General features: G+C 49.3%; 1 protein-coding gene across 1 annotated transcript in view; it reads right to left on the bottom strand.

The window, feature by feature from the left end:
* Positions 1–24,976, bottom strand: part of GALNT17 (polypeptide N-acetylgalactosaminyltransferase 17) — a gene marked incomplete at both ends in the record, with an annotated part of 227,164 nt that overhangs the window by 2,023 nt on the left and 200,165 nt on the right. Inside the window, 3 exons of the mRNA XM_084218886.1 lie at positions 5,493–5,588; positions 8,252–8,389; positions 11,501–11,686. Of these exons, the coding sequence (XP_084075012.1) occupies positions 5,493–5,588; positions 8,252–8,389; positions 11,501–11,686 (420 nt within the window). The remainder of the gene's footprint in view (positions 1–5,492; positions 5,589–8,251; positions 8,390–11,500; positions 11,687–24,976) is intronic.

Raw genomic sequence — 24,976 nt, 5'->3', positions numbered from 1 at the left:
GCTGGAGAGCTGGCTACGGGGAACAGCAAAACACCACATCCTTCAAACTCGGCTCCCTTGGGGTTTGGGAATATTCTCCTCTCCCAAGCTCTTCAGTTTCCACACTTGCCAGGCAGGTCTGTCCAGGGTGGTGGTGCAAACCTCCCCAGCCCTTTGGGAGAGCTTGGAGTTGTGTGGGAAAGCAGAAATTCCCCGTCAGTAAATGCTCCCAGGCTGCTCCAGCAGGGAATGTGGCACCTCTCGGAGAGCTGGCCAGATCTGAGCCAGCCCCACACAGCTGGGGTCAGCTGGGGGAGACTCACACATGGTAAAAATGTGTCCATCTGCCCCAGGTCCTGTCCCAGGAACACCAGGAAAGCTCTGGTTGATATTCCATCCTTTCCAAAGGAGTCCCTCAGCACCTCAGAGCACCAGCACAGAGGGACAGGACAACACAGAGCCCCTGGGAACATCTGTGGGGATGCACAGGGAAAGCAGAGTTGGAAGGAATAAATCCCAACTTCCTCCAGCCTTTTATCCTTGCTTGGGTTTGGTTTCTTCCAGATGCAGGTGAGGAATTGAGACACAGGAAGGGGAAGGAATGATTCCAAGCCTTAAACCCCTCCTGGAGCAGACTCCTGCAGCCTCCTGTGGGATGGGGCAATGGATGGATTTTTGGCTGGTGCCTCTGGGTGCCTGGCACAGCCTCCAGGCTCCCACCAGGCAGCAGCAACAGCCAGAGGGGCCAGAACTGGGATGGGAGCCTGGACCTGCCCTTGGGAAAGGCCCAGGGTTGCAGCTACCCCGGCCATTCCCAGGGGATCCAAGTGCCCAGGGCTGCCAGGGGAGGCAGGAGGGGAGCAGGGGTGATGCCCTTGGGGACACCGGGCACACAAAGGGCTCCTCCATTTCAAGGAGTGCCACCACAATATTTCCCTAAATACATTTAAATTCTGGAGTGAGAAGGGACATCAGCGTCCTGCCTTTTATAGTTCAAGGGAAAGATCTCCACAGCTGCTTATTTAAATTATGAATCAGGCCATTATCCAGCAGACAAATAAGGAGGATTCAGCCCGTTAATTAACTGAGCATATCTGTGACCCAGATGCCAGGGAAGAGGCAGTAAATCCCGCTGGGAGTTTGGGTTATCTGGGCTGTGATAATTAAACATTGAAATCAAGTTAAAACAATGTAACAGGGTCAGGCTGCAGCTCATGAGCCCAGATCCAGTCAGGGTGCCCGGCTCCCTCGGGGTGTGCCTGGCTCTGCTCCCAGGTGCTGCTGGAGCTACAGCCAGAGTGGAAATGCTGTGTATCAGAGCAGCCCTGAGCTCCTCACACCTCCCTGATCGTCATTCACCAGGTGCTCCCCACAGGAGGGGTCAGGAGCAGCCCAAACCCTGATCACAGAATCCTGGAATGGTCTGGGTGGGAAGGGACCTCAAAGCCCATCCAGTGCCACTCCTGTCCTGGCAGGGACACTTCCCACTGTCCCAGGCTGCTCCCAGCCCTGTCCAGCCTGGCCTTGGGCACTGCCAGGGATCCAGGGGCAGCCACAGCTGCTCTGGGCACCCTGTGCCAGGGCCTGCCCACCCTGCCAGGGAACAATTCCTCATTCCCAACATCCCATCCATCCCTGCCCTCTGGCAGTGGGAGCCATTCCCTGTGTCCTGTCCCTCCATCCCTTGTCCCCAGTCCCTCTCCATCCATCTGGGACCCCTTCAGGCCCTGGAAGAGACTCTGAGCTCTCTCTGGAGCCTTCTCCTCTCCAGGTGAGCACCCCCAGCTCTCCCAGCCTCTCATCACAGGACAGGTTAATTCCAAGCCCTAATTCCTCTTTTGTTATTCTGCTCCTCTCCAGATGAGCCAGGAGCCCCAACTCAGCCTGGGACAGGACAGGAAACAAGAGATAGACCAAGATAAAGGACCACAGGAGAATAGTTCAGAACTATTCCCAAGCCAAGCATCTCAAAGTGGCTCAAACTGACGAGGTCTTTAACCCCCTCACCAGTTTGGGTGGCCCAAAGCCACATCCCCAGGCAGAGGCACTGACTGACAGCCCCGGCCCCTGGAACATCCTTCCATAAAACCTCACCCAGTAAACTGCACCTGGGCACCTTCCCACCTTCAGCTGTCCCTGGGGGCCATCCCAGCATCACTGGGGCTGGGAAATCCCTCCCAGCTGTGCCTGATGCCCACCTTGTCCCCAGAGCTCTAAGTGCCACCTCCAGCCCTTCCCTGGGCACTTCCAGAGATGGGCACTCTAATTCAATGCCTGACCACCCTTTCCATGGGGAAATTTTCCCTAATATCTAGCCTAAACCTCCCCTGGCCCAGCCTGGGGCCGTTCCCTCTCCTCCTGTCCCTGTTCCCTGGAGCACAGCCCGACCCCCCCGGCTGTCCCCTCCTGGCAGGAGCTGTGCAGAGCCACAAGGGCCCCCTGAGCCTCCTTTGCTCCAGGCTGAGCCCCTGCCCAGCTCCCTCAGCTGCCCCAGGGCTGGGGCTGATCCCCCTGGCAAAGCTGCCCCTCCAATCCATCTCCTGTGGTTGTGATTTCTGCCTGGCTGCATCTCAGGGATGGCAGAAAGTTAATTAGACATCCCAGCACCTGGGAAATAAAAGCCTTGATGACCTTCATTGACTCTATTGGAAAATAATTTCGGGTTGTTTAGCTTCCCTTCTGCTCTGAGCAGAACATCAATTAGCAGCCATCAGTAAAATGTTCAGGATTTGCCTTTTACCACAATTTAATCTGATTAAAGGGTGCTGTTTCGTCACCCCTGCTCCTGCCGTGTCCCCCATGAGCTCAGTATTGATGGCTTTGTCCTCAACTTCTGCTGCTTAAATGGGCAAAACATATTTTATCCTATAATTAAATGAAATGCTCTGCTGGGTGAACATTATCTTAAGTTTTATAGCATTATAGTGCTTTCTATCACCTTAATATATCACCATAGCTGTGTCACTGCAATGAGCTATGGCTGCATTATTAGTGTAATACATCATTACAGCAAGGTGCTTCCATGAGGGATTGCCTCCAAGATGAAGCCATCAAGCATGAAAAAACCCCCCATCAGCAGCCTCAATATAATTACAGGATAAAAGGATGATGATGGAGTCTCATAATCATCTGACCTGGAAGTGAATGGAAGCAGGGAGAACAGAAAGCTGAAGGGAAAATAAGGGAAACATCCCCAAAATTTTACTCAGTGAGGGATGAGTGAGTAAAGGCAAGATCTCAGCTGCCTTCAGAGCCACCACCCTCAACTGCATCCAGGCTGAGCTCAAATCCATGGGCAGTCACAGGAGAGAGCAGAAACTGGGGATGGGACACAAAGTGTCCAAAATGGCCCAAATCCCTCCTGGCAGACCCAACATTCCATCTCTCCCAGCTGGGGCTGGATTTAGGAGGAGGGAGGGCATCCAAGGAGATCCCAGCACCCTGGTGTGGCAGCAGCAGGAGGCACAGCCCCACTGCCCCTCTGTCCTTGGGAGGTGACAGTGGCAGCAGGGACCCCACACCTGCCCCTCTCTCATTGCTGCCAAGGCTGGCAGGGAAATAATTTATTTATTCTGGAATAAGGAATGAATGTCTGGGATGTCAGAATGTCTGGGATGGGCCCCAGGATCAAGGAGAGAAGGGGGGATTATAGGACACCACATGTGCTTTGGGATGTGAGCAACTCCAAAGGAGCTCAACAACTCATTGGTTTCATACACATCCAAATAAATAAAAATTAAATATATATATATATATTTAAAAACCAGAGTTTTCATTACTTCTAATTCCATTCCAAGCCATAAATTACAACCTGCAGCCCATTAATTAAGCAGCTGTAGGGAAAGTCCAATTTCCTTCATGGTGCCAAAAAGGCCATTTCAAAGCTTCTGCACTTGCTGATAGCTGCTGAAAACCAGCATTTTCCAGGGTGTCACTAATTGGATGTATCAGGAAACAAAGGAACTGCCAAGAACTGGCTCTCAGCTGGAGGGGGAAGAGACACTGTGGAGAGGGAAGACCAGGAAGGATGAAATGGGCAAGCTCCAGGCAGCCACAAAAATCTGACTGCAGAGCTTCAAGTAGGGAAAGAAAACATTGTTAAGCTCAATCCCAATAACACTGAGGGAAAAATAAATAACCTGTTCTCAGCCATTCCCCCTAAAGCCCAGGGTCAGCAGGCAATGGCAGCCCAGTCCAGTTTCTCACACAATAATGCACTTAGAGGCTCAGATTTACAGCCACAAAGTGCAAAAGGCACTTGGTGCCATTTAAGAGAAAAATGGGGTTTTGAGCAAGAGCAGGTTCTGTTTAGCAGGGACTCCACCAGCCCCAGGGACTGAGCTTTGTTTAAGGCCAGGGTGACCCAACGTGGGATTTCCTCCAGCCCACAGCTCCTCCAGTTCCCAGCTCAGGTGAGCTCTGGGATCCCTTAGTCCAGGGTGACTGTGGAGTGAAAACAGGATTTTTCTGCTTTCCCATTCCTTGAACTGCACATTTTTTAGCTGAAAATGAACCTCTTCGAGCCTGCTGGGCCCCAGATGCTCCAAAACTTTTGGAGAGGCAGAAGGAGTGCTGGAAAACAAACTGCAGCCAAGCTGAAATGGCTCATTACCAGAGCACTAATTGTTTCCTTTACCCCATTAGTCTGGGTTTATTCTGCTGGTGGAAGAGAAGTAATCCCACAGGGTTGGAAGGGACCCTAAAGATCATCTTATTCCAGCCTTCCATCCAACTCCCATCCAACCTGGCCTTGGGAAGGAAACTCTCAGATTGTGTCCATGATTATTGTGACTTACCTTTGTCCGGAAGATTTTATTTTAAACTACAAATTTCAATTTTTTTTGTTTCAAATTGCTAAAATCTCAACTTTCCAACATTTTCAATTCACAAAGGTTTCCAATTTCTTTCAAGGCTTTTCCTTGCAGCTCTGGCAGGATGATGGGAATCCAGAAAACACTGCAGGAGCAGCTGGGAAAACCCCCTGTGATACCCGTGTTATAGGAGCTTCTTCAAGTTAGGTCTCATAAGCTCTCAGAGGTCAATAACACACCCAAGATAGCTCAGCTACCCTTGGAGGAATAAAAATCAGTAGGATGGCTTCTGTTGCAAACAGAAAAGTTTAATAAAAGGCAAAATAACCAACAGAGAAAAACCGAGCTAGGTGCTAGAAGTTCTTGCTCTTAGTATAACACCTTACAAAAGTGATTCGTTTCTTTATTCCTTTTTTTTTTCCTAGTAAATTGTCTAAGCAAGGCTTTTTAGCTTCTGCCCAATTAGCTATCCTGGAGTTTGAGGTGGAGTCCCCTAAGCCTATGAAATGGCTTTTTCACCCAGTCATTCTGAGCTCCTTTCCTTTTTAAGGAGACAAAAGATAGTTTTGTGAACAAAAAGCACATCCCTACGTAACCCTGGAGAGCAAAGGGCACGGGGGCAGGCTGTGCCCGGGGTGCCCCAGCCCTGGCAGTGCCCCCCAGCCCTGGCAGTGCCCCCAGCCCTGGCAGTGCCCCCCTCACCTGTGGGCCCCAGCCGTGGCACGGGTACAGGATCGCCGTGTGGTTCTCCTGCGGGCCCTGGTCCAGGCACACGTCCTTGGCCTTGTTGTTCCGCAGCTGGCAGGGGAAAAAGGGGCAGAGTTATGGCTCAAAAATGGCAGAGACAAGGCTCAAAAAATGGCAGAATTGTGGCAGAAAAAGGCAGAGTTATGGCAGGAAAAGGGCAGAGTTGTGGCAGGAAAAATGGCAGAGTTATGGCAGAAAAAATGGCAGAGTTGTGGCAGGAAAAGGGCAGAGTTGTGGCAGGAAAAGGGCAGAGATAAGGGACAAAAATGGCAGAAAAAGGGCAGAGTTATGGCAGGAAAAGGGCAGAGACAAGGCACAAAAAATGGCAGAATTATGGCACAAAAATGGCAGAGTTATGGCAGGGAAATGGCAGAGTTATGGCAGAAAAAATGGCAAGAGTTATGGCTCAAAAACGGCAGAGTTATGGCAGAAAAAAAATGGCAGAGTTATGGCAGGAAAAATGGCAGAGTAATGGCAGAAAAAAATGGCAGAGTTATGGCAGAAAAAATGGCAGAGTTATGGCAGAAAAAAGGGCAGAGTTATGGCAGAAAAAAGGGCAGAGTTATGGCAGGAAAAGGGCAGAGTTGTGGCAGGAAAAGGGCAGAGATAAGGGACAAAAATGGCAGAAAAAGGGCAGAGTCATGGCAGGAAAAGGGCAGAGACAAGGCACAAAAAATGTCAGAATTATGGCACAAAAATGGCAGAGTTATGGCAGGGAAATGGCAGAGTTATGGCAGAAAAAATGGGAGAGTTATGGCTCAAAAACGGCAGAGTTATGGCAGAAAAAAAATGGCAGAGTTATGGCAGAAAAAATGGCAGAGTTATGGCAGGAAAAGGGCAGAGATAAGGGACAAAAATGGCAGAATCATGGCAGAAAAAGGGCAGAATTATGGCAGAAAAAGGGCAGAGATGAGGGACAAAAATGGCAGAAAAAGGCAGAGAAAGGGCAGAGTTATGTCAATAAAAGGGCAGAGACAAGGCTCAAAAAATGGCAGAGTTATGGCAGAAAAAGGGCAGAGATAAGGGACAAAATTGGCAGAAAAGGGGCAGAATTATGTCAGAAAAAGGGCAGAGACAAGGCACAAAAAATGGCAGAATCATGGCAGAAAAAAGGCAGAGTTATGGCAGAGAAAGGGCAGAGTTATGGCAGAAAAAGGGCAGAATCATGGCAAAAAAAGGGTAGTGATAAGGCACAGAGTTCTGGCAGGAAAAGGACAGAGTTATGGCACAGAAGGGGCAGTTAAGGCATAAAAATGGCAGAATTATGGCAGAAAAAGGGCAGAGATAAGGCACAAAAGGGGCAGAGATAAGGGACAAAAATGGCAGAAGTATGGCAGAGAAAGGCAGAGTTATGGCAGAAAAAGGGCAGAGTTATGGCAGAAAAAATGGCAGAATTATGGCAGAAAAAGGGCAGAGATAAGGCACAAAAGGGGAAGAGATAAGGGACAAAAATGGCAGAATTATGGCAGAAAAAGGGCAGAGTTAGGTCAGAAAAAGGGCAGAGACAAGACTCAAAAAATGGCAGAATTATGGCCAAAAAGGGCAGAGTTAAGGCACAAAAAATTGGCAGAATAATGGCAGGAAAGGGGCAGAGTTGTGGCACAGAAGGGGCAGTTAAGGCACAAAAAATGGCAGAATTATGACAGAAAAAGTGTCAGAGTTAAGACATGAAAGGGGCAGAGTTATGGCACAAAAAGGGGCAGAGTTAAGGCCCTCTCTGATCATGCATTCTCAGCCCTCTCTACCCTCTCTGGCTCTCACTCTTGTATCACCAGGAATAATCAGACAAAGAAAACTTGCAGAGCACTGAACCTTTCTTTAAATCCAAGGCTAATAATTGGTTTTGTATCATCATCCCCATTCCAAAGAGCAGCATCCCTGGGCACAGCTGGCTCTGTGTTTGGTCATGGGAGGTGGGGACAAACCCAGGTTTAGGCTGCCAGAAATCAATGCAGAACCCCTCAGATTGCAGGGAAATCTCAGAGTGCTCAACAAGGCAGGGAAAAAAGCCCAACATCATCACATCCTTGTTCCAGCTGGGCTTTTTTCCACCCCAAACCATTCTGAAATTTCATTTTCTATGAAAATAGAATTTTTTTGGGGAGGTTTTAGCTTGAAGACCTTAAGTAACTTTGATAACAAATCCTTTCTACAATGAATAAAAATGAATAACCCATCTGGGGTGCCCAGGCTTCGAGGAGCCTGCTCCAAGTGCCACCACTCCATCAATTCCATTGCAGCAGAGTATTTGTTATTAGTTCCCATAAATGACTCTTTCTATATTCCCAGAATGGTTTCAAAGCCTGCAGAGATTGAATTAAGTCCCCTTATTTTATCTTGTCCTTAAGCTGTTGTGACAAGGCACTGAATCCTCCAGAGACCTTGTCAGGAATTAGGCTGAGTTCAAGTCTCAGGGTTTTAGAAAATGTCTGTGTATTAAAAATACAAATACAGCTGCTTAATCCATGGAATCAATGGGAAAGATGGGTAATTTCTGTCAATTCCCTAAATGATGTATTAACATCTTTTACTTTATACAGTCAAGATCAGCAACAAATCCTCAAACTGGTTTTTAGAAGAAACTGGGAGCAGATTTATGCAAATTTAGGTAATTACACAGAAAAAGTCAGTTTTGATTCAGACTCCTCTCCTTTGAGGCTGTTTCTCATCAGGGAGTGTAAATATTAGCAGGCTGAGCCAAGGGACTAAATTACCTCTCCATAAGCAATGGTGTTGTTGTATCTCCTCATTTCTGGATAAACATGGTCCAGGTACCACTGGAAATTTTTACACTTCAGGCTCTTCCTCAAGGCTTTCCTCTCAGAAACATCCCCAATGTCAATCCCTGGATTCTGAAAAACAGCAACAGGACATCACTGAGTGGTCACACTTCCAAAAAAAAATACAATGAAAGTATTTCCCTGAATTTTGAGATCCTTTTCAAACTGCCTGGGAACTGCCTGTGGTTGAGTAATTCCAGGAATTCTGGGATGTCCAGGGCTGAAACCATCAGAAGGAATGGTTCCAGAGGGGGACACTAAATTCTCTGCTGGGTTTTGAGGCCCCCCTTGCAATGGCCCCAGGCTGATGCTGGACAGGCTCTCAGGGATAATTTACAAAAGAGGAGCCAAAGGGAGAAGAAAAGGTTTGGAGGAAGGTTGGGAAGTGCAGTGAAACTGGGGAGTCTTCTCCCTGTTCTCCTGGGGTTGGATCCATCTGACAAAGACTGATCTGTATTTTTAAACAAGGTATTTTTAAACAAGGTATTTTTAAAGGGTTTCCCCTCCTGATTGGGTTCTGAGGCACAGGTGCAGCAGCAAGTGGATATCAGGATTTTAAAAAATGCAAACCCTGGCTGGGCACTGAGCACCAAACCCTTCCCTGACCCAATGAGACACAGCCCAGAGGAAGGGAGGGGTAAAAAGTGTAAAATAAATGGGAAAAGAATGAAGGAAAGAGAGAAAGGTTTAAGATTCAAATATAGCAGAGGCAGACAGCTGAGAATAAAGGATAAAAATTGCATGAGAAGAAAAGCTGAGGCTGAACCTCGGCAAAAGCTCTTGGCAGTTTGGGCAATTCCAGGGTGGAATGGTCTCCCTGGAGAGCCCCATGCTCTGCAGACACAGCTGAGCAATAACCCAGCAGGAGCTGGGAGCACTGGGGGGCTGTCCCCTTGTTCCACCTGGGATCTGGGGCTCCTGCAGCAGGGAAGGCAAAGGCAGGCACAGCAGCCTCTTCTCCCTGCAGTGCCTGGGCTCCCACTCTGCTCCAGCTCCTGCTCTGTCATTCCCAGAGATCATTAAACACAACTGGGAAAGCAATTTTCCATTACAATGCTTGTAATGATCTCCTAATGAATTATTCACTCTGCTTTAGAAGAGACACCGTTTCAGTGTGCCCCTGGTAGCTGAGAGGTAAAAATAAAGATGATTCAGTGGAGAGAGGCAGGACAGGCTGAGGTCTGAGTGGGGGAGGTGGGGCTCAGAGCAGCCAGGCAGCACCTGCGATGGGCAGGGCAGGGATTTGCCTTGGCATCCCAAAATAATCCAGTGCACGGCCCTAAAACCTCCCCCACCCACCAAGGCTTCCCTCAAATTAAATCTCGATTTGATTGGGAAAAGACCAGTGTAAAAAATTCAGCTGCATTTTGGGGAACCCAGACCTAAGTGGAATACCTACATAAAAATCTCAAGTTGCTTTTGGGTCACCCAGGCCTGTTCCCACCCCCAGTGCTGATCTGTGTGATGCTGCCTTTCCCAAGCTCCACAGGATGGATTTGAATCCTTTCTGCAATGCTCCCAATCTGTTCCTGGGCAGGAGGATGATACCTCACCTCTAAAAAGGAATCAGCCCAAGGATCAGGATTTCTGATCGTGAGCATTTGGATCTTGAAGCCTCTTTTTAAGATCCCTCAGTCCTGGAGGCAGCTCCCCCTCTCCAGCCCCTGGAGTGGTGCCTGTCAGAGCCAGAGCCCTGCTACAGCTCCCTGGGAAAACAGCTTTCCTTGCCCTTTTTCCTTTCCTTTCCTTGCCCTTTTTCCTTTCCTTTCCTTGCCCTTTTTCCTTTCCTTTCCTTGCCCTTTTTCCTTTCCTTTCCTTGCCCTTTTTCCTTTCCTTTCCTTGCCCTTTTTCCTTTCCTTGCCCTTTTTCCTTTCCTTTCCTTTCTCCCTTCTCCCTTCTCCCTTTCCCCTTTCCCCTTTCCCCTTTCCCCTTTCCCTCTCTACTCCTGCATTCCCCCACCCCCAGGACCACAAACCTGCAGCTCCTGGCCCTTCCCAGGCAGTTCCCCTGGGAGTGCAGCACAGAGCTGTGCCTGCTGTGCCCCAAATGCCAGCAGCCCCCAGGTGTGACCTTTGCTCAGCAGCAGCAGCTCAGGGTTTTGTGCTTTCCTGCTTTCCCAGGGGCCTGCAGCACCCACCAGCTGGGGATGCTCCCTCAGCAGCTCTTTGAGCCCTGGCCAAGCAGGAATATTTTGTGTTCATTTTTAGTACCCAGAGGGGCTGGACCCTTGTGGCACCAGTCTGACCTCCTGGGGAAGCTGGGCAGCCCCCAGGGCTCGTTCACCTGCTCATCCCCCCATGACCCATCACTGCCTCCCCATGCCCACCTCCCTGCTCCCCCCTGGCAGTGCCAGGGCAGGAATGGGCATTGATCCTGCCAGGGCTGCCCCAGGCAGGGTTTGGGGCCAGGAACCAGGAGATGCTCCTGGCTTCCAAGATCAGACACCACCTGCAGGGAGGGCAGAGCCCAGCAGCATCCTTGGACCTGCAGAAATCCCTCCTGGAGCCTGTGGAGCTTTCCAGAAGTGCAGGGATGATCCCTGTGCAGGATGTGTCTCTGGACACCCTCACCTGCTGGCACCTCGTGGTTTTCCAAAGATTCACCAAGCTGTGAGGTGGTGGGATTTACCCAAAATTAATGTGTCAGATCCAAGAAAACCTGACCATTTCTGGGCAGAAATCAAAGGAAGCACCAAAGCTTTTTATGGGGAAGGTTTAAGAGGAAAGGAATCCCTTTTGTGAGCCACCAACCTCTAATCCTTCACCTTTAAACTTTCCAGCCCTGGGAAAACAAACAGCCCCAGCCCCTGGGGAGCTCTGGGAGGGATCAGTGTCCATGAGCTGGGCTGGAAGTGACACAGGAATAAACCTGAGGCACTCCCAGTGCTGACTGCCATCAATGATCTCTCTGTAGACAAGGCTCCACCTGCAGAGCAGTGTCAGGACACCCCCTCACGCTGGGTAAACACTCAGGGGGAAAATCCAGGTTGAATTCTTAGAACCACATAAGAAATGCTGTGGGAACAGCAGGAATCCCTGCCCAGCCTGCAGCTCCTGGAGCCTCTCCCTCAAAGCCCAGGGAGCTCAGCTGGGGCAGACAGCCGGGTTTAGGCTGAGCTTAGGGACAGGAACTGCTCCAGAATGGAGGATTTAGGCAGCAGGGGCCTTTGGGGGCAGGCTGTACCTCCAGGGGCAGGTTCCAGGCGATGTAGACGTGCCACTTGTAGTCGTCCATCCAGACCTCGGCCACGCGCAGCGCGTTGCGCTTGGTGTAGAAGCCGATGTTGTTGTTGTAGGGCTTCTTCTTGCGCTCGATGTGCGCCACCCTGGAGCAGGGCAGCACCTCCATGCTGCCCCCACACAGCCACACCTGCAACACAGACACAGCCCCTCAGCGCCCAGCTGGCCTGCTTTAGGGCAAATTTGGGAGAAAACCTCCAAAGGGGCCCCTCCAGAGAGCAAACCCACACGGCCCCTCACCCCAACAGGTTCGGGGAGGATTCCTGGGAGAGAAGTGGAAAGAACCTGTTTATTGAACAGCACAGCACCCCCAGCACACAACATGAGCAATGCTGGGTGACAGCACTCTGTCCCTGCTCTGACAAAGGTGACAAACTCAGAAAGTCTCTCCTGGGGTGGTTGTGTGTCACCACTGGGCCTCTTCTAGACGGGTCCAGGGTTCCTCAGGCGAGCAGTTTGGGGCCAGGCAGCTCAGCCTTCAGCAGGCCGAGTGTCCAAGGCCTAAGTGCCCCAAGCCTGACACCTTAGTGAGCTCAGTGATTATTAGCTCTTAGTGATTTTCAGCTCTTAGTGATTATCAGCTCTTAGTGATTTTCATCTCTTTTATAATTTCAGCTCTTTACTTGCTAAGGTGTTTCGGCCTCAGTGGCTTCCACAGAGCAGACAGAGAGAGGAGAAGGCGGCCTCGGAGATTCCACGATGGTTTATTTGCAGGGATTCGCGAAGGGTTCCGATGGCAGCTCTTCTACCAGAATGGGCCAGGGTGGCTGCTTATATAGGGTTAGGAGGGATTGAAAACTGACCAACTGTAAGGGTTAGGGAAAACTAGCCTATAGGGTCACAGAGAGATAAGCTGGGCCAGAGGACCTAAGTGAAGACTCCAGGCTTAGCTATTCAGACTCAGCATTTCCTTATCTCGGGCTTACATCCTCCACGGGGCCTCAGCCATCTCAGTGTCCACTACAGGTGGTCACTCTGGGATCAGTCCCTGCGGCGCTGGGGCAGCTGCTGCAGCCACAGGGTGCAAACTCTGGGGGTTTGCCAGGGCCCATCCAGAGCAGGCTCCAGTGGGGCCAACAAAGGGAAAGGAAAAACAGCCCAGGGAAAGGCTCAGATGTCACCCTGATTTTTAAGATTTTATAAACCTTCTGATGTTGACATTTTTGTAGTGAACTTTCTCACACACTTTCTGTAAATAACTCATTGTTTTGCATTCTTTTATGGAGGAGGAGAACTTTGATGGACTGTTGGTTTGTCCAGTGTCATTGGAGAGGTGGCACTGTCACCCTCCACTCCACTGTCACTTTTGGAGAACTATAAATGTTGGAGTCAGACAATAAACTTCCCCTTTTTCTCTTCACCTTGAGAGCAGCCATGTGCACTTGTGTTCTTTCGTGTCCCACAGTGACACTCGGGCTGCTTGGCTGAACTTACTAATGAGCAAAAAGCAGGAGCAGAGCAGGAGCAAGAGCAAAAAAAGCCAAAGCAGCACTCTGTACTGCCCTGTCTGTGTGTCCCACCAGCCGTGGGGGAGCAGGCTGATAACAAAACTGTGAAAAACACATAATATATGGCTCCACACAGATATTTACTATATGTATTTTGTTGTATTGATTAGTAGTGCTGTATTAACATTTTAATAGTATGGTAAATGTGGTTTTGTAGTTAAAAGGTAACTTTTGTTGTTAAAATAGGAACTGTGTATGTGGGATGTTTTTCTTAAGAAAGGAGTGAGGTATTCGCAGTGAGACAGCAGCCACAAGACACCTCAATCTTTCAGAGAAAGAGAATTTATTGCTTCATTATCAGGAGAAACAAACTTCTTCCTGCCTTGCTCAGCCCTGAAGATGCCATCAGGATTAAGAGGAAGAAGCTGGCACTGCCCAGGCAGAATCCTGTGTGTGAATGGAATTGATGCATCATGGATGAGGTGTATGAATATGCAACAGGCTGTTGTTTTTAAGGGTTAATCCTCTGTTAATGTGAGTCCTTTTTTGGGCTTATTTTGCTCAGAAAGAGGTACCTGGACTGTCCCTAACTCTTTGTTTTTATTGTCTCATATTGTCTTAATCCAAATTGTCCAAATTATTATTACTCTAATTACATTACTACTTTTATAACCATTTTATTACAATTAAACATTTAAAATTTAAAAAACAAGTGACTGGCGTTTTTCACAAAACCAAAACAAAACTTTGCTCCTCAGAGCCAGTCTTGAAGGCACAGAGCATAACACCCAGCACAAACGGAACACACAAATGGGGATACAACATCAGAACATCACCCTAGGACAGCAGGGCAGGGAGAGAAAGGAGTTCTGAGCTCTCCACGTTACCTCATGATCCCCTGCCTCATCCTGGCAGCAGAGCCCACGGCCAGGTGTGGCCTCTGCCCAGCACTGACTCACACAGGGGGCACTTGTGGGGTTGGAACTGCAGGATCTTGATGTCCCTTCCAAGCCAAACCTCCCCTGGATTAACCTGTGCCCAAAGCTTTAGAGGGATCAGGTCTCTGCCTCACCCAGCGAAGGATCCAGTGCTGCGTTTTCCCCCAAATAAAAAACATTGGTGACTGGAATAGCTCAAACAATTCCAGATCCCCTCCTGCAGAAGGGATGAGTCAGTGAAACATATGGCAGGGACAGATTTCTCCCACTTGAAAATGTTTGTTCATTATTGTTCTTTCACGTGCTGCTTCAAATTCCCTTAAATCGCAGTTTACAAGTTAATAAAATCTTGTAAGATCCTCTTTTGATCTCCCACACAGGGGATTTGCAGGAAGACTTGCCACACCTGCCTTCTTCCCTGCCTGTTTGTCACCAGCAAGAAGTTATTTACCTTCCAGACAGGACTCCAGGCCCTGGGCAGTCGCTCCAAAGCCACATTCCCAGCAGGCTGCTCTGCATGATCATTCTGCACAATTGTTGGAACACCCAGCCTTCCTGGGATCCCTTCCAGGCTCACCACCTTTCCTCCCACCTGTGGGCCCTAATTTTCATGGAACCTGCTGGATTCCCCCTTCCAGCAGTGCCAGGAGTCTCCAGCCTGGAGCAGTGACTGGTGTCACCTCCCTGGGGTGGCTTTGGCCCCTCCAGTGTGGGCACATGTCCAGGGGACAGCAGAGACATAGGAATGTGCCCCTTTGATGGAGTGACAAAACTATCCTTTGTCTCCTTTAAAAAGGAAAAAAGCCCAGAAGTTTCTCTCCTCAGTTTGGTAAAAGCACCTCACAGGACCTGGGGGACTTCACCTCAAACTTAAGGATGGGCGATTGGACAGGAGGCAAAAAGTCCCACCTGAGCAATTCACTGGAAAAAGAAGGGAACAAAGACAATAATGGCTTTTGTGAGGTGTTTTACCAGGAGCAAGAGCCTCTTGCACCTGGCTCGGGTTTTCTCTGTAAAGAGTTTTGTTATTTTGCCTTTTATTAAAAGTTTTCTGTTTCCAACACTACCACAGAAGCCATCCTGCTGATTTTATGCCTTCTAGGGTAGGTAAGCTATCTTGGGTGTGATATAAATCTCCAAGAGCTTATGAGACCTGTCTGGAGGAGACCCTTATATCACAGAGAGGGGTGGCACAGCCAGGGGACACCTTCCCTTGGGATACCCCAGCTCCTCACACTGTTCCCTCCTGGATTGCTGCACAACAAAACACCTGAGTGGGAAAAATGCCTATTTTATGATTGGCTTTTGGCAAATATTCAAATCAATATTATATGTGTTATGTTAGAAAGTGATGTTGTGTTAATTCTCTTAAGTAGTGTGTTAAATGTAGTTTTGGGTTATAACATAATGTTAAAATAGAAACTATGTAAGATATTTTTTAAAGAAAGGACTTGCAGTGAGATAGCAGCCACAGGACACCTGAATCTTTCAGAGAAAGAGAATTTATTGCTCCATTATCAGGAAAAACGAACTTCTTCCTGCCTTGCTCAGCCCTGAAGACGCCGTCAGGATTCAGAGGAAGAAGCTGGCACTGCCCAGACAGAATCCTGTGTGTGAATGGAATTGATGCATCATGGATGAGGTGTGTGAATATGCAACAGGCTGTTGTTTTTAAGGGTTAATCCTCTGTTAACGTGGGTCCTTTTTTGGGCTTATTTTGCCCAGAAAAGGTACCAGGACTGTCTGTAACTCTTTGTTTTTATTGTCTCATATTGTCCTAATCCAAATTGTCCAAGTTATTATTACTCTAATTACATTACTACTTTTATAACCATTTTATTACAATTAAACTTTTAAAATTTAAAAAACAAGGGATTGGTGGTTTTCTCACTGAGCCTGTTGTATCAGCTGCTGCATAAACATGCAGAAAAAATCCCATTGTACTCCTGCTCTGTCATTTGACCTCTCAGAACACTTTAAAGACAATTTCATGCCCCAGAGAGGATTCAGAGCTGGTCTCTCAGACAGGGACCTGCCTGTCCCTCCCTGTCCCCTCCTCCTCCTCCCACCCCAGCCAACTCAACAAGGTCCACTCAAGGTTTGCCACAGACCACAGGCAAAGCAAATCAGAGCTAAACCAGGCAACCCCAGAGAAAAACAGATATATTTTTAAAGGAATATTCCTAAGGCAGAAACTGCCTCTGTTTCTTGCCTGCTCAGTTCTTTAATTTCTCAACATCTTGGTGAAATAGAGGAATGAGCTCTGCCCTTAGGTGCTCCCAAGGCTGCTGGGCTCAACCACTACACTGAATAAATCTTCCAGTCCAGAGCGATCCCCAGCATCTCCTGGTTTTGTTCTTTTTGGGATTTGTTTTGTCCTGATTTAAAATCAGAATAATTATTTTGAAACTACTAAAATCACAATTAATGTGATTTTGCAGCAGCCCACCTTGACTCACACCATTGCACTGTTACCCTTCTGAGCTTCAGTTAAATAATTCATGTCAGCTTCCTTACATTTCAGGAATATCTGTACAAACCACCTGGAAATCCCCCCATTGGGATAACCTGGGTGAGGCAGAGAGCTGGGCACTGAGCAAAGGGCACATCCACAGCCTGGTCCTGAGAGATCAATACAAACTTAATTCAGGAATTATCCAAGGGAAGGCCATGCATCTACCTCCTAAACACAGCTTGAACTGTCATTATAAATTTTTAAAACTCCTGTTTTTATAAAGTATTTATAAATATTTCTGCTGGGAACAACAGGAACAAAGAGAGCTGTGACCAAGTCGCACTGGAATCTGTCCCAGGATCAGGAGTTGTTTGTTCCCACGTGGCCCACAGGGAATTTCTGCCCCTGCTGCACCCAAAATGCAGGTGAGGAGCTGCACAGGGAGCTCAGCCCGAGTGAATCCCCGATGGCTGTGGAGCTGTGCCTGCCCCACAAGCTCAGGGAGAGCCCTCAGCCCTTCCCACGGCTCAAGGGCACAGAATTCCTTCTCTGCTGCCCACAGGACACAGCCAGAAGAGCCCAGGGCATCCCACCCCCCAGCAGGAGGGCAGGCACTGCCCTGATGTGCCAGCCCTGAGTGCCCCCCGTGGCACCAGCCTGAGGGCAGGAGGGTCCTTGGGGACATTTGTGTCCCAGCTGGGCAGCCACTGCTCCCAGCAAAGCCCTTTAACACACAGAGCACCTTCCTGCTCAGGAATGCTGCTGGGTTTGTCATGGATACACATGATAATATTGGCCTTTTGCAAATGCTCAAATGGATTTTATATGTGTGATGTTAAAGTAACTTTGTTATGAAGATAGAGCTTTTATTTCTGTTGTTAATTAAGCTTAGACCTGGAAGTGCAATAGCTGATATTGCTTGTGTTAAAAATGCCTGCTGGGATGGGATAACACCTAATGAACGTGGGATGAGGAGCACGGGATGAGGAACACGGGATGAAGAACAAGGGATGAGGAACATGGGATGAGGAGCATGGGATGAGGAGCATGGGATGAGGAGCATGGGATGAGGAGCACAGGATGAGGAGCACGGGATGAGGAACATGGGATGAGGAGCACAGGATGAGGAACATGGGATGAGGAGCACGGGATGAGGAACATGGAATGAGGAACATGGGATGAGGAGCACGGGATGAGGAGCACGGGATGAGGAACACGGGATGAAGAACACGGGATGAGGAACATGGAATGAGGAACACGGGATGAGGAGCACGGGATGAGGAGCACGGGATGAGGAGCACGGGATGAGGAGCACGGGATGAGGAACATGGGATGAGGAGCACGGGATGAGGAACATGGATGAGGAACATGGGATGAGGAACACAGGATGAGGAACATGGGATGAAGAACATGGGATGAGGAGCATGGGATGAGGAGCACGGGATGAGGAACACGGGATGAGGAGCACGGGATGAGGAGCATGGGATGAGGAGCACAGGATGAGGAACACGGGGTGAGGAACACGGGATGAGGAGCACGGGATGAGGAACATGGGATGAGGAGCACAGGATGAGGAGCACGGGATGAGGAGCATGGGATGAGGAGCACAGGATGAGGAGCACGGGATGAGGAGCACGGGATGAGGAGCACAGGATGAGGAACACGGGGTGAGGAACACCTGTACAGATGTGCCAACCAGCAGCACTCACTGAAGGCAGCATGGGCCGGGACCAAAGCTGATGATAAAAAAGGACTAAAACCACAAACAGGGAATACCCATGCTCTAAAAGGTGGATCCAAGGAGGAGCCATGCTCAACAATTCTTGGAACATGTAAGGTGGTTTGGGGAACAGTTTACTGTGCATAAGGGTCTAAGAATATACAGTGAGCTGATGTAAAGGAAAAGGTATTTAAGGGATATCCACGAAGACAACTGTGTGGTCTTGGTTCAGTGCCAAGGTGCACCTGACCATAATAACCTTTGCTCTGTGGTCCTTGTCTCCCACTGTCCTTTGTTAAACTCTTTACATTTTCATAGGAGAGTGAATGAGTTTTTCACAGATTTTTAATGGAATCAGAGAAACCTGGAACGGTTTGGGTTGGCAGGGTCCTCAAAACCCATCCAGTGCCATCCTGCCATGGGCAGGGACACCTCCCACTGTCCCAGGCTGCTCCCAGCCCTGTCCAGCCTGGCCTTGGGCACTGCCAGGGATCCAGGGGCAGCCACAGCTGCTCTGGGCACCCTGTGCCAGGGCCTGCCCACCCTGCCAGGGAGCAATTCCCATTCCCAATATCCCATCCATCCCTGCCCTCTGGCACTGGGAGCCATTCCCTGTGTCCTGTCCCTCCATCCCTTGGAAATTGTTCCTCTCACACAAAGCCATGCTCAGAGGCTCAGGGTACAGTAACTCAGCAGGTTAAATATGATGAGCAAGGCTCCAGTTTTCCCTGTTGTCTGACATTCCCATTCCCACACAACAATTAAATTGCTACTCATTCACCCATGAAGTGATACAGAACTAAAAATAGACCCAGTCCCCTCAGAAAATGAGGGTGAGTCAAAAACATCTCCATCAATCCACACACTGGAGGAATCAAACCTTGGGAAATGCTGGGATTTATAAATAACCAGTTCACAACTCACTCTAGTGAAGGAATCCCAGAGAAACAAACAGAAAACAAATCCATCACCTGGAGATCTTTGATGTATTTTGCAGAAAGCTGCTGGGGAATACACTTGTAATTCTTTTCCAAGGAAAATGTGACAGTGCTAAGGATTCAGCAAGGAAAAGCAGTGATTTATCTTGGGGAGGGAAATGCCCAAGCACAGCTGACACTGCGCTGCTGAATCTGCTTCCCAGGAGCTTTGGCACACGAGAGAAGGAGCCTCAGGGGGACCTTCTTGTTTCTACCTGAAAGGAGTTTTGTCTTTGTTTGGAAGATGTGGCTGGTGTGTGTTCTATCCCCATCTGTCAGAGCTGGCAGGTCTCTGCTGTTCATGGGCAGGTTTCTTTATCTCTCCCACAGCCCATCCTCCCTCCAGCAGATCTCTGCTGTCCATGGCCACTGAGTGTCCCTGCAGGGCTGATCCAATTCCATCATCCCATGGGGAGATGCTGTGCCCAGGGCAGGAGCCAAGCATTCCTACCTGGATACAATCTGCCCTGGAACAGCACAGCAGCCTTTGCCCCCTGCATTCCCAGAGGAGCAGCTTTCTCCTGCCCTGCATTCCCAGAGGGAGAGCAGGCCCATCTCCAGCAGCCCTGCAGCTGCAGAGGAAAACTCCCCCCTTGTGCAGGATCCTGCTGCAGCAGAGCCACAGCTGGCACTGCAGGAGGGCTGAGCCCCCCTGGGATGGGGCTGTGCCCCCACCCTGACACACAGGGCACAGGGCAGGGTCTCACTCTGGCAGGGTTGTTTTGTGTTACTACATTTGTATTTTACTTTAATTTTTTTCCCTAGTAAAGCACTGTTATTCCTATTCCCATATCTTTGTCTGAGAGCCCCTTAATTTCAAAATTCTAATAATTCAGAGGGAGGAGGTTTAAATTTTCCATTTCAGGGGAGATTCCTGCCTTCCTCAGCACACACCTGGCTGTTCAAACCCAGACAAGTTCTGAGACAGGTGGGGGTTGGTCTCTTCTCCCAGCTGACAAGGGACAGGACCAGAAGGAAGGGCTTCAGCTCGTGCCAGGGGAGGCTGAGGGTGGACATTGGGAAAATTCCTTCCCTGAAAGGGTTGTCAGTTATTGGAACAGGCTGCCCAGGGCAATGGTGGAATCTCCATCCCAGAAGTCAGTGCCCTTGAAAATGTTCCAATCCACAGAGGGCAGGGATGGATGGGATATGGGGAAGGAATTCCTGGCTGTGAGGGTGGGGAGGCCCAGAAAACAGCGGGGACAGTGACCACCCTGGGTCCTGGCCATGGTGTCCTGGCTGGAGCATGCTGTGACATCCATGAGGAGCACTGGCAGCTCCCATGAAACCCTGCCTTTATTTGCTCAGAGCTTGGCCAAATTTTAATTATTCAGACTAAAAACCATCCTGGGCCAGCTCGAGCTCTGCAGTTAATGCAAAGAGACAACATCTAATGGTGTCAGGACATGTCTGCAAGGGAAACTTGGAATCTCTCAATGCACTGTGACAGAAGGAAATGGGGGAAAACTCTTCCCAAACTTTCATTCCACCCACTCCAGGCTTTTCAGCTAATAACTTCATCTCTAAGGTGATTAGCAACCCCCTGCCTTAATTAGCCATAGCTTTCCCATTTAGCAGCTTTGCCTTATCTTTGCTCCCCTCTCTCCTTTGAAAAGTAACTTCCAAAGTTAGGGGGAAAACACAATTACAGGGCAGCTGGAATAATTCAGAATGTACCAGCACAAAGGGCTGAATAATCAAACTAAGAAACAGCAGAAAAGGCAAAGAAAGAATAATTTCTCCTGTGAAGTTCTGAGAGACTTCATCTCTCCAAATTACTGCTTTTGTGGGAACAAACAACATGCACAGCCACATTCCCACATTCCCATCCTTCCTGTTCCCACCTGGGCCATGCCCATCCCACATCCCCACAGGACACCAGGGGAGGAGGTCCTGCTGCCAGGAATGGGATGGAGAAGCTGCTCCCCAAACCCCTGTGCTCCCTTTGTTTCCCTGGCACAAGGCTTGGAATGCAGCAGTGGGACAGCCCTGTCCCAGCCAGCCTGGTCAACCCCAATTTGGGAGATAAAAACCTCCCATCGTGTCCCTGTCATATTGTCTGAAAAATCCCTTCACCAGGATTTCTTCTCCTGGGAAGCTGAGAAGCCTCAGAAAATAATGAAAACAATAATTATCTGATTGCTTCTCCTGTGTTTGCTGCTTTGGAATGTGGTCTGGAGATCGTTTACCAACAGGTGCATGTTTGATTGCTTCCATGTGAATTGTTTTTACTTGATGACCAATCACAACCAGCTGTGTCAGACTCTGAGGAGTCAGTCATGAGTTTTTATTATTATTCTTGTTAAGCCTTCTATCTGTGTCCTTCTCATTCTTTAGTATAGTTTCAGTATAGCATTCTTTTAAGAATAGAATAGAATAGAATAGAATAGAATAGAATAGAATAGAATAGAATAGAATAGAATAGAATAGAATAGAATAGATCAGCCTTCTGAGACCATGGAGTCAGATTCCTCATCTCTCACCTCGTCCTGGGGACCCTCACAAACACCTCCCATCACCAGCTGGTGGGTGACCATCCCATTCCATAACCCTCACAGCCAGCAGGCTGGCTGGTGTTTGGCATTTTTCCTGGATATATTTACACAGAGATGGGTGTTGGGTCCTAAATCAGCACTGGAGTGCTCCTCCAGGCTCTGGGAGTGCCCCTGGCTCCTGTCACCACCCCAGCAGAGCTTCAGCAGAGGGGTCACGTGAAGGGGAGCTGAGAAACCACACACAGAGGGGAACAAGGGGAGGGAAATCAGCTGCCTTTGGGAACTCTGGAACTCTTCAGCCTTTGGGATCCCTGGAACTCTTGATCTCTGCAGTGGATGAGCACAAAGCCTGGATGTGGCACTGGGTGCCAGGGTTCAGCTGAGGTGTCAGGAACAGGTTGCACCAAATGATCTTGAATGATCCAACCCAGTGATTCTGTGAAATCCCTGCACAGCTCCACCCTGAACACTGGGGAATTCTCCTGGACACCTGCAGGAGAACTCAAGGAGACTCCACATCCTGCAGTTGGAACAGGAAAAGGAATTTCACTGCTGCACCTGTAGATTTCTTTCCTCTGTCCTGAGGCCACAGAAAAACTCTCAGGGAGGATCAGAAGCAGCCAGATTAGGCCCAGTATCCATGGGCCATCTCCCTAAAATGGGATTTTTAATTGGACCTGCCCATCCCAGCCCACATCCATTCCAGCAGAGAATGGAAGCTGGAGTACAGGGTTAGAACACATATTAAAAACTTAATTATTTTTCTTCTTTGGCTCTCCTTTCCCCCTGTTTTAACTTCATGGATGATACACTTTGGACAGGTTCCTGTCTATCTTGTGCCAAACCAATAACAGAAATGTCCAAACTGTCCAGTGTCCCCAGTGCTCAACCTTTCCTAAATTAATTCCTTTTGCAGTGGCAACTAAAAATGCCAGAGGAGAGTGGAATCAGAGGCACTTCCCAACCCCTAACCTGCAGCAAAAATGGGTAATAACCACTTTTCCCCCTCAAGCAACATGAACAGTTGAACATCTGACACATTGAGAGGTCAGAATAAAGCAGGATTCCCATCCATGCAGAACAGGGATTCTCCAGGAGGAGCATTCCCACCCACTGCAGTGACTTTGCTCACCCTGCAGGCTTTTCCAAGGAGAAATCCATGCTGTGCTTCTCCAACAAATGCAACCCAACCTGCTCTAACCAGGCATCAGTGCTGGCTGCAAAAGGGATTGATCTGACCTCATCACCTGATGAGATCCAGCAGAAGCTTGGTGGGAAGCTGCATTTCCAGGAGGGCAATCCCAAAGCCCAGCATCCTTTTATTGCCTCTCAGGACTCCTTAAGGGTCATCCCTCACTCTTGGCAGTGTGCCTGTGCTGCTCAGCTCTCCCCACTCAGCTCCTCTGGTAGAACTTTATTGGAAAGTCTTTGACCAGTAAAAGTAGAGGCTGAGCTTTAAAAGCCTCCAGCTTGTCACCAGCCTTTGTTCTTGACACCTCAGGCACAGTTCAGGTCCTTGTGTGACCAAAAGGAATTTGGTAAGATCCACCAGATAAGATCCATCAGAAGCTTGGTGGGAAGCTGCATTTCCAAGATGGCAATCCCAAAGCCCAGCATGGGGAGGATCCTCTGGAATGACCAGTGCCCACATCCCCTTGGCTGGGAAAACTGCAGGAAAGCTGCATTTCACTTCCCTGGGCACCAGGAGTGACACCTGAATTTCTGCAGCCACAGCACCCACAGCCACTGCAGCTTTGCCATTTAAGTGCTCCCAAAAGTTAATTTTTTTAAAAAGAGGAGCAGAGTATTTTTAAATCCCATCTTGGAGAGACATTCTCTCCCAGCTCTCCCAGCTGAAGTGCCAGGCTCTGCTGGAGCCCAGATCTGCCTCCTGAGCCCCCATCTGGCTGAGAGCACATCCCTGCAGAGCACGGAGCTCCAGAGAGGTTTGGAGCTATCGTGGAACAAATCTGGCTCTTCCTAATGAGTTTAGAGCTGAAATTCCTCAGTGCTCTGATGTTATCTGCTCAGCCTTGGCAGCGTGACAAGGACCTGATTATGTTGTAATAGCATAATGCAAAGATTATTACAGACTCATAAAAGACAAGTGCCTCAAAACCAGCATCCACAATACCTGGAGGCCCTGAGAAGGAGCTGAACATGCTGGGCTTTGTGCACTCCTAGCACAGAAATTACCTGCAGGATCTGACCCTGATCTGCTCAGAGGTTGCTCTTTTTTTATTATTTTATTGCCAGTAATGTACCAAAAGCATCTTGATCTCGTTTTCCTATTACCATTTCTGTCAGAGCTGTAAAAATAAACCAGCATAAATAGCTCCCCAGGATTTTGATCTATTTTTCATGCACAAAGAGCCTTTGGAGGAAACGATCTACAGCTGCTTCTTCAGCCTAACAGATTCCATGTGCAGAGTGGCAGGAGGAGGGGGAAGGTGCCAGGGAGCACTGGAACCATGAGAGGTGGTTCTGGAACAGAATTACTGATGCAGAGAGAGGCAGCTGAGGGATGGAGCAGCTGCTGAGCTGACAGCACCCAGCTCCATGGAGCTGCTTCCAGCCTTTGTGACTCCAGCACATCCCCACTGCTCTGGGAGCTGTATTTCAGATATTCTACCGTTCCTGATGGGGAGGAGCTGGGAGGGAGCAAAGCTCCACCATGGATGTTCCTGCATGGATTGGCTGTGACTCTGCCCATCCTGCTGGAAAACTGCTCAAGGAATTTGTCAAAAGAGCAACTCCTGAGTTTAGAGCAGGAAGATGCAGAGGGAGGAGCAGAGGCAGGGTCTGGGTGTGGGGAGTGGGGGATGTGACTGAGCAGGGACACACAGGGACACACAGGAGGTATTTTACTCCTTGTGTGTGCTCAAAGCCACACTTATGGCATTTCCTAAGCTTGTCCCACTCCCCTGCCATGGCAGGGACACCTTCCACTTGTCCCAGGCTGCTCCCAGCCCTGTCCAGCCTGGCCTTGGGCACTGCCAGGGATCCAGGAGCTGCTCTGGGCACCCTGTGCCAGGGCCTGCCCACCCTCACAGGGAACAATTCCCAATTCCCAATACCCCATCCAGCCCTGCCCTCTGTCCATTTGAAGCCATTCCCTGGGTCCTGTCCCTCCATCCCTTGTCCCCAGTCCCTCTCCAGCTCCCCCGTGGCCCCTTCAGGCCCTGGAATGTTGCAACAAGTTCATCCCAGAGGCTTCTCCTCTCCAGGTGAGCATTCCCAGCTGTGCCAGCCTTTCCTCCCAGCAGAGCTGCTCCATCCCTCTGCTCATCCTGGAGCCTCCTCTGGGCTCCTGCAGCAGCTCCAGTCCTTGCTGTGACAGAGCCCTGGCCCCTGTGAATCCCATTCAGCTGCCCCTGGGTCAGACAG

The sequence above is a fragment of the Fringilla coelebs genome (assembly GCF_963513975.1).
Source record: "Fringilla coelebs genome assembly, chromosome: 20".
Classification (NCBI taxonomy): Eukaryota; Metazoa; Chordata; class Aves; order Passeriformes; family Fringillidae; genus Fringilla; species Fringilla coelebs.
This window is presented reverse-complemented; position numbering and strand designations above follow the sequence as displayed.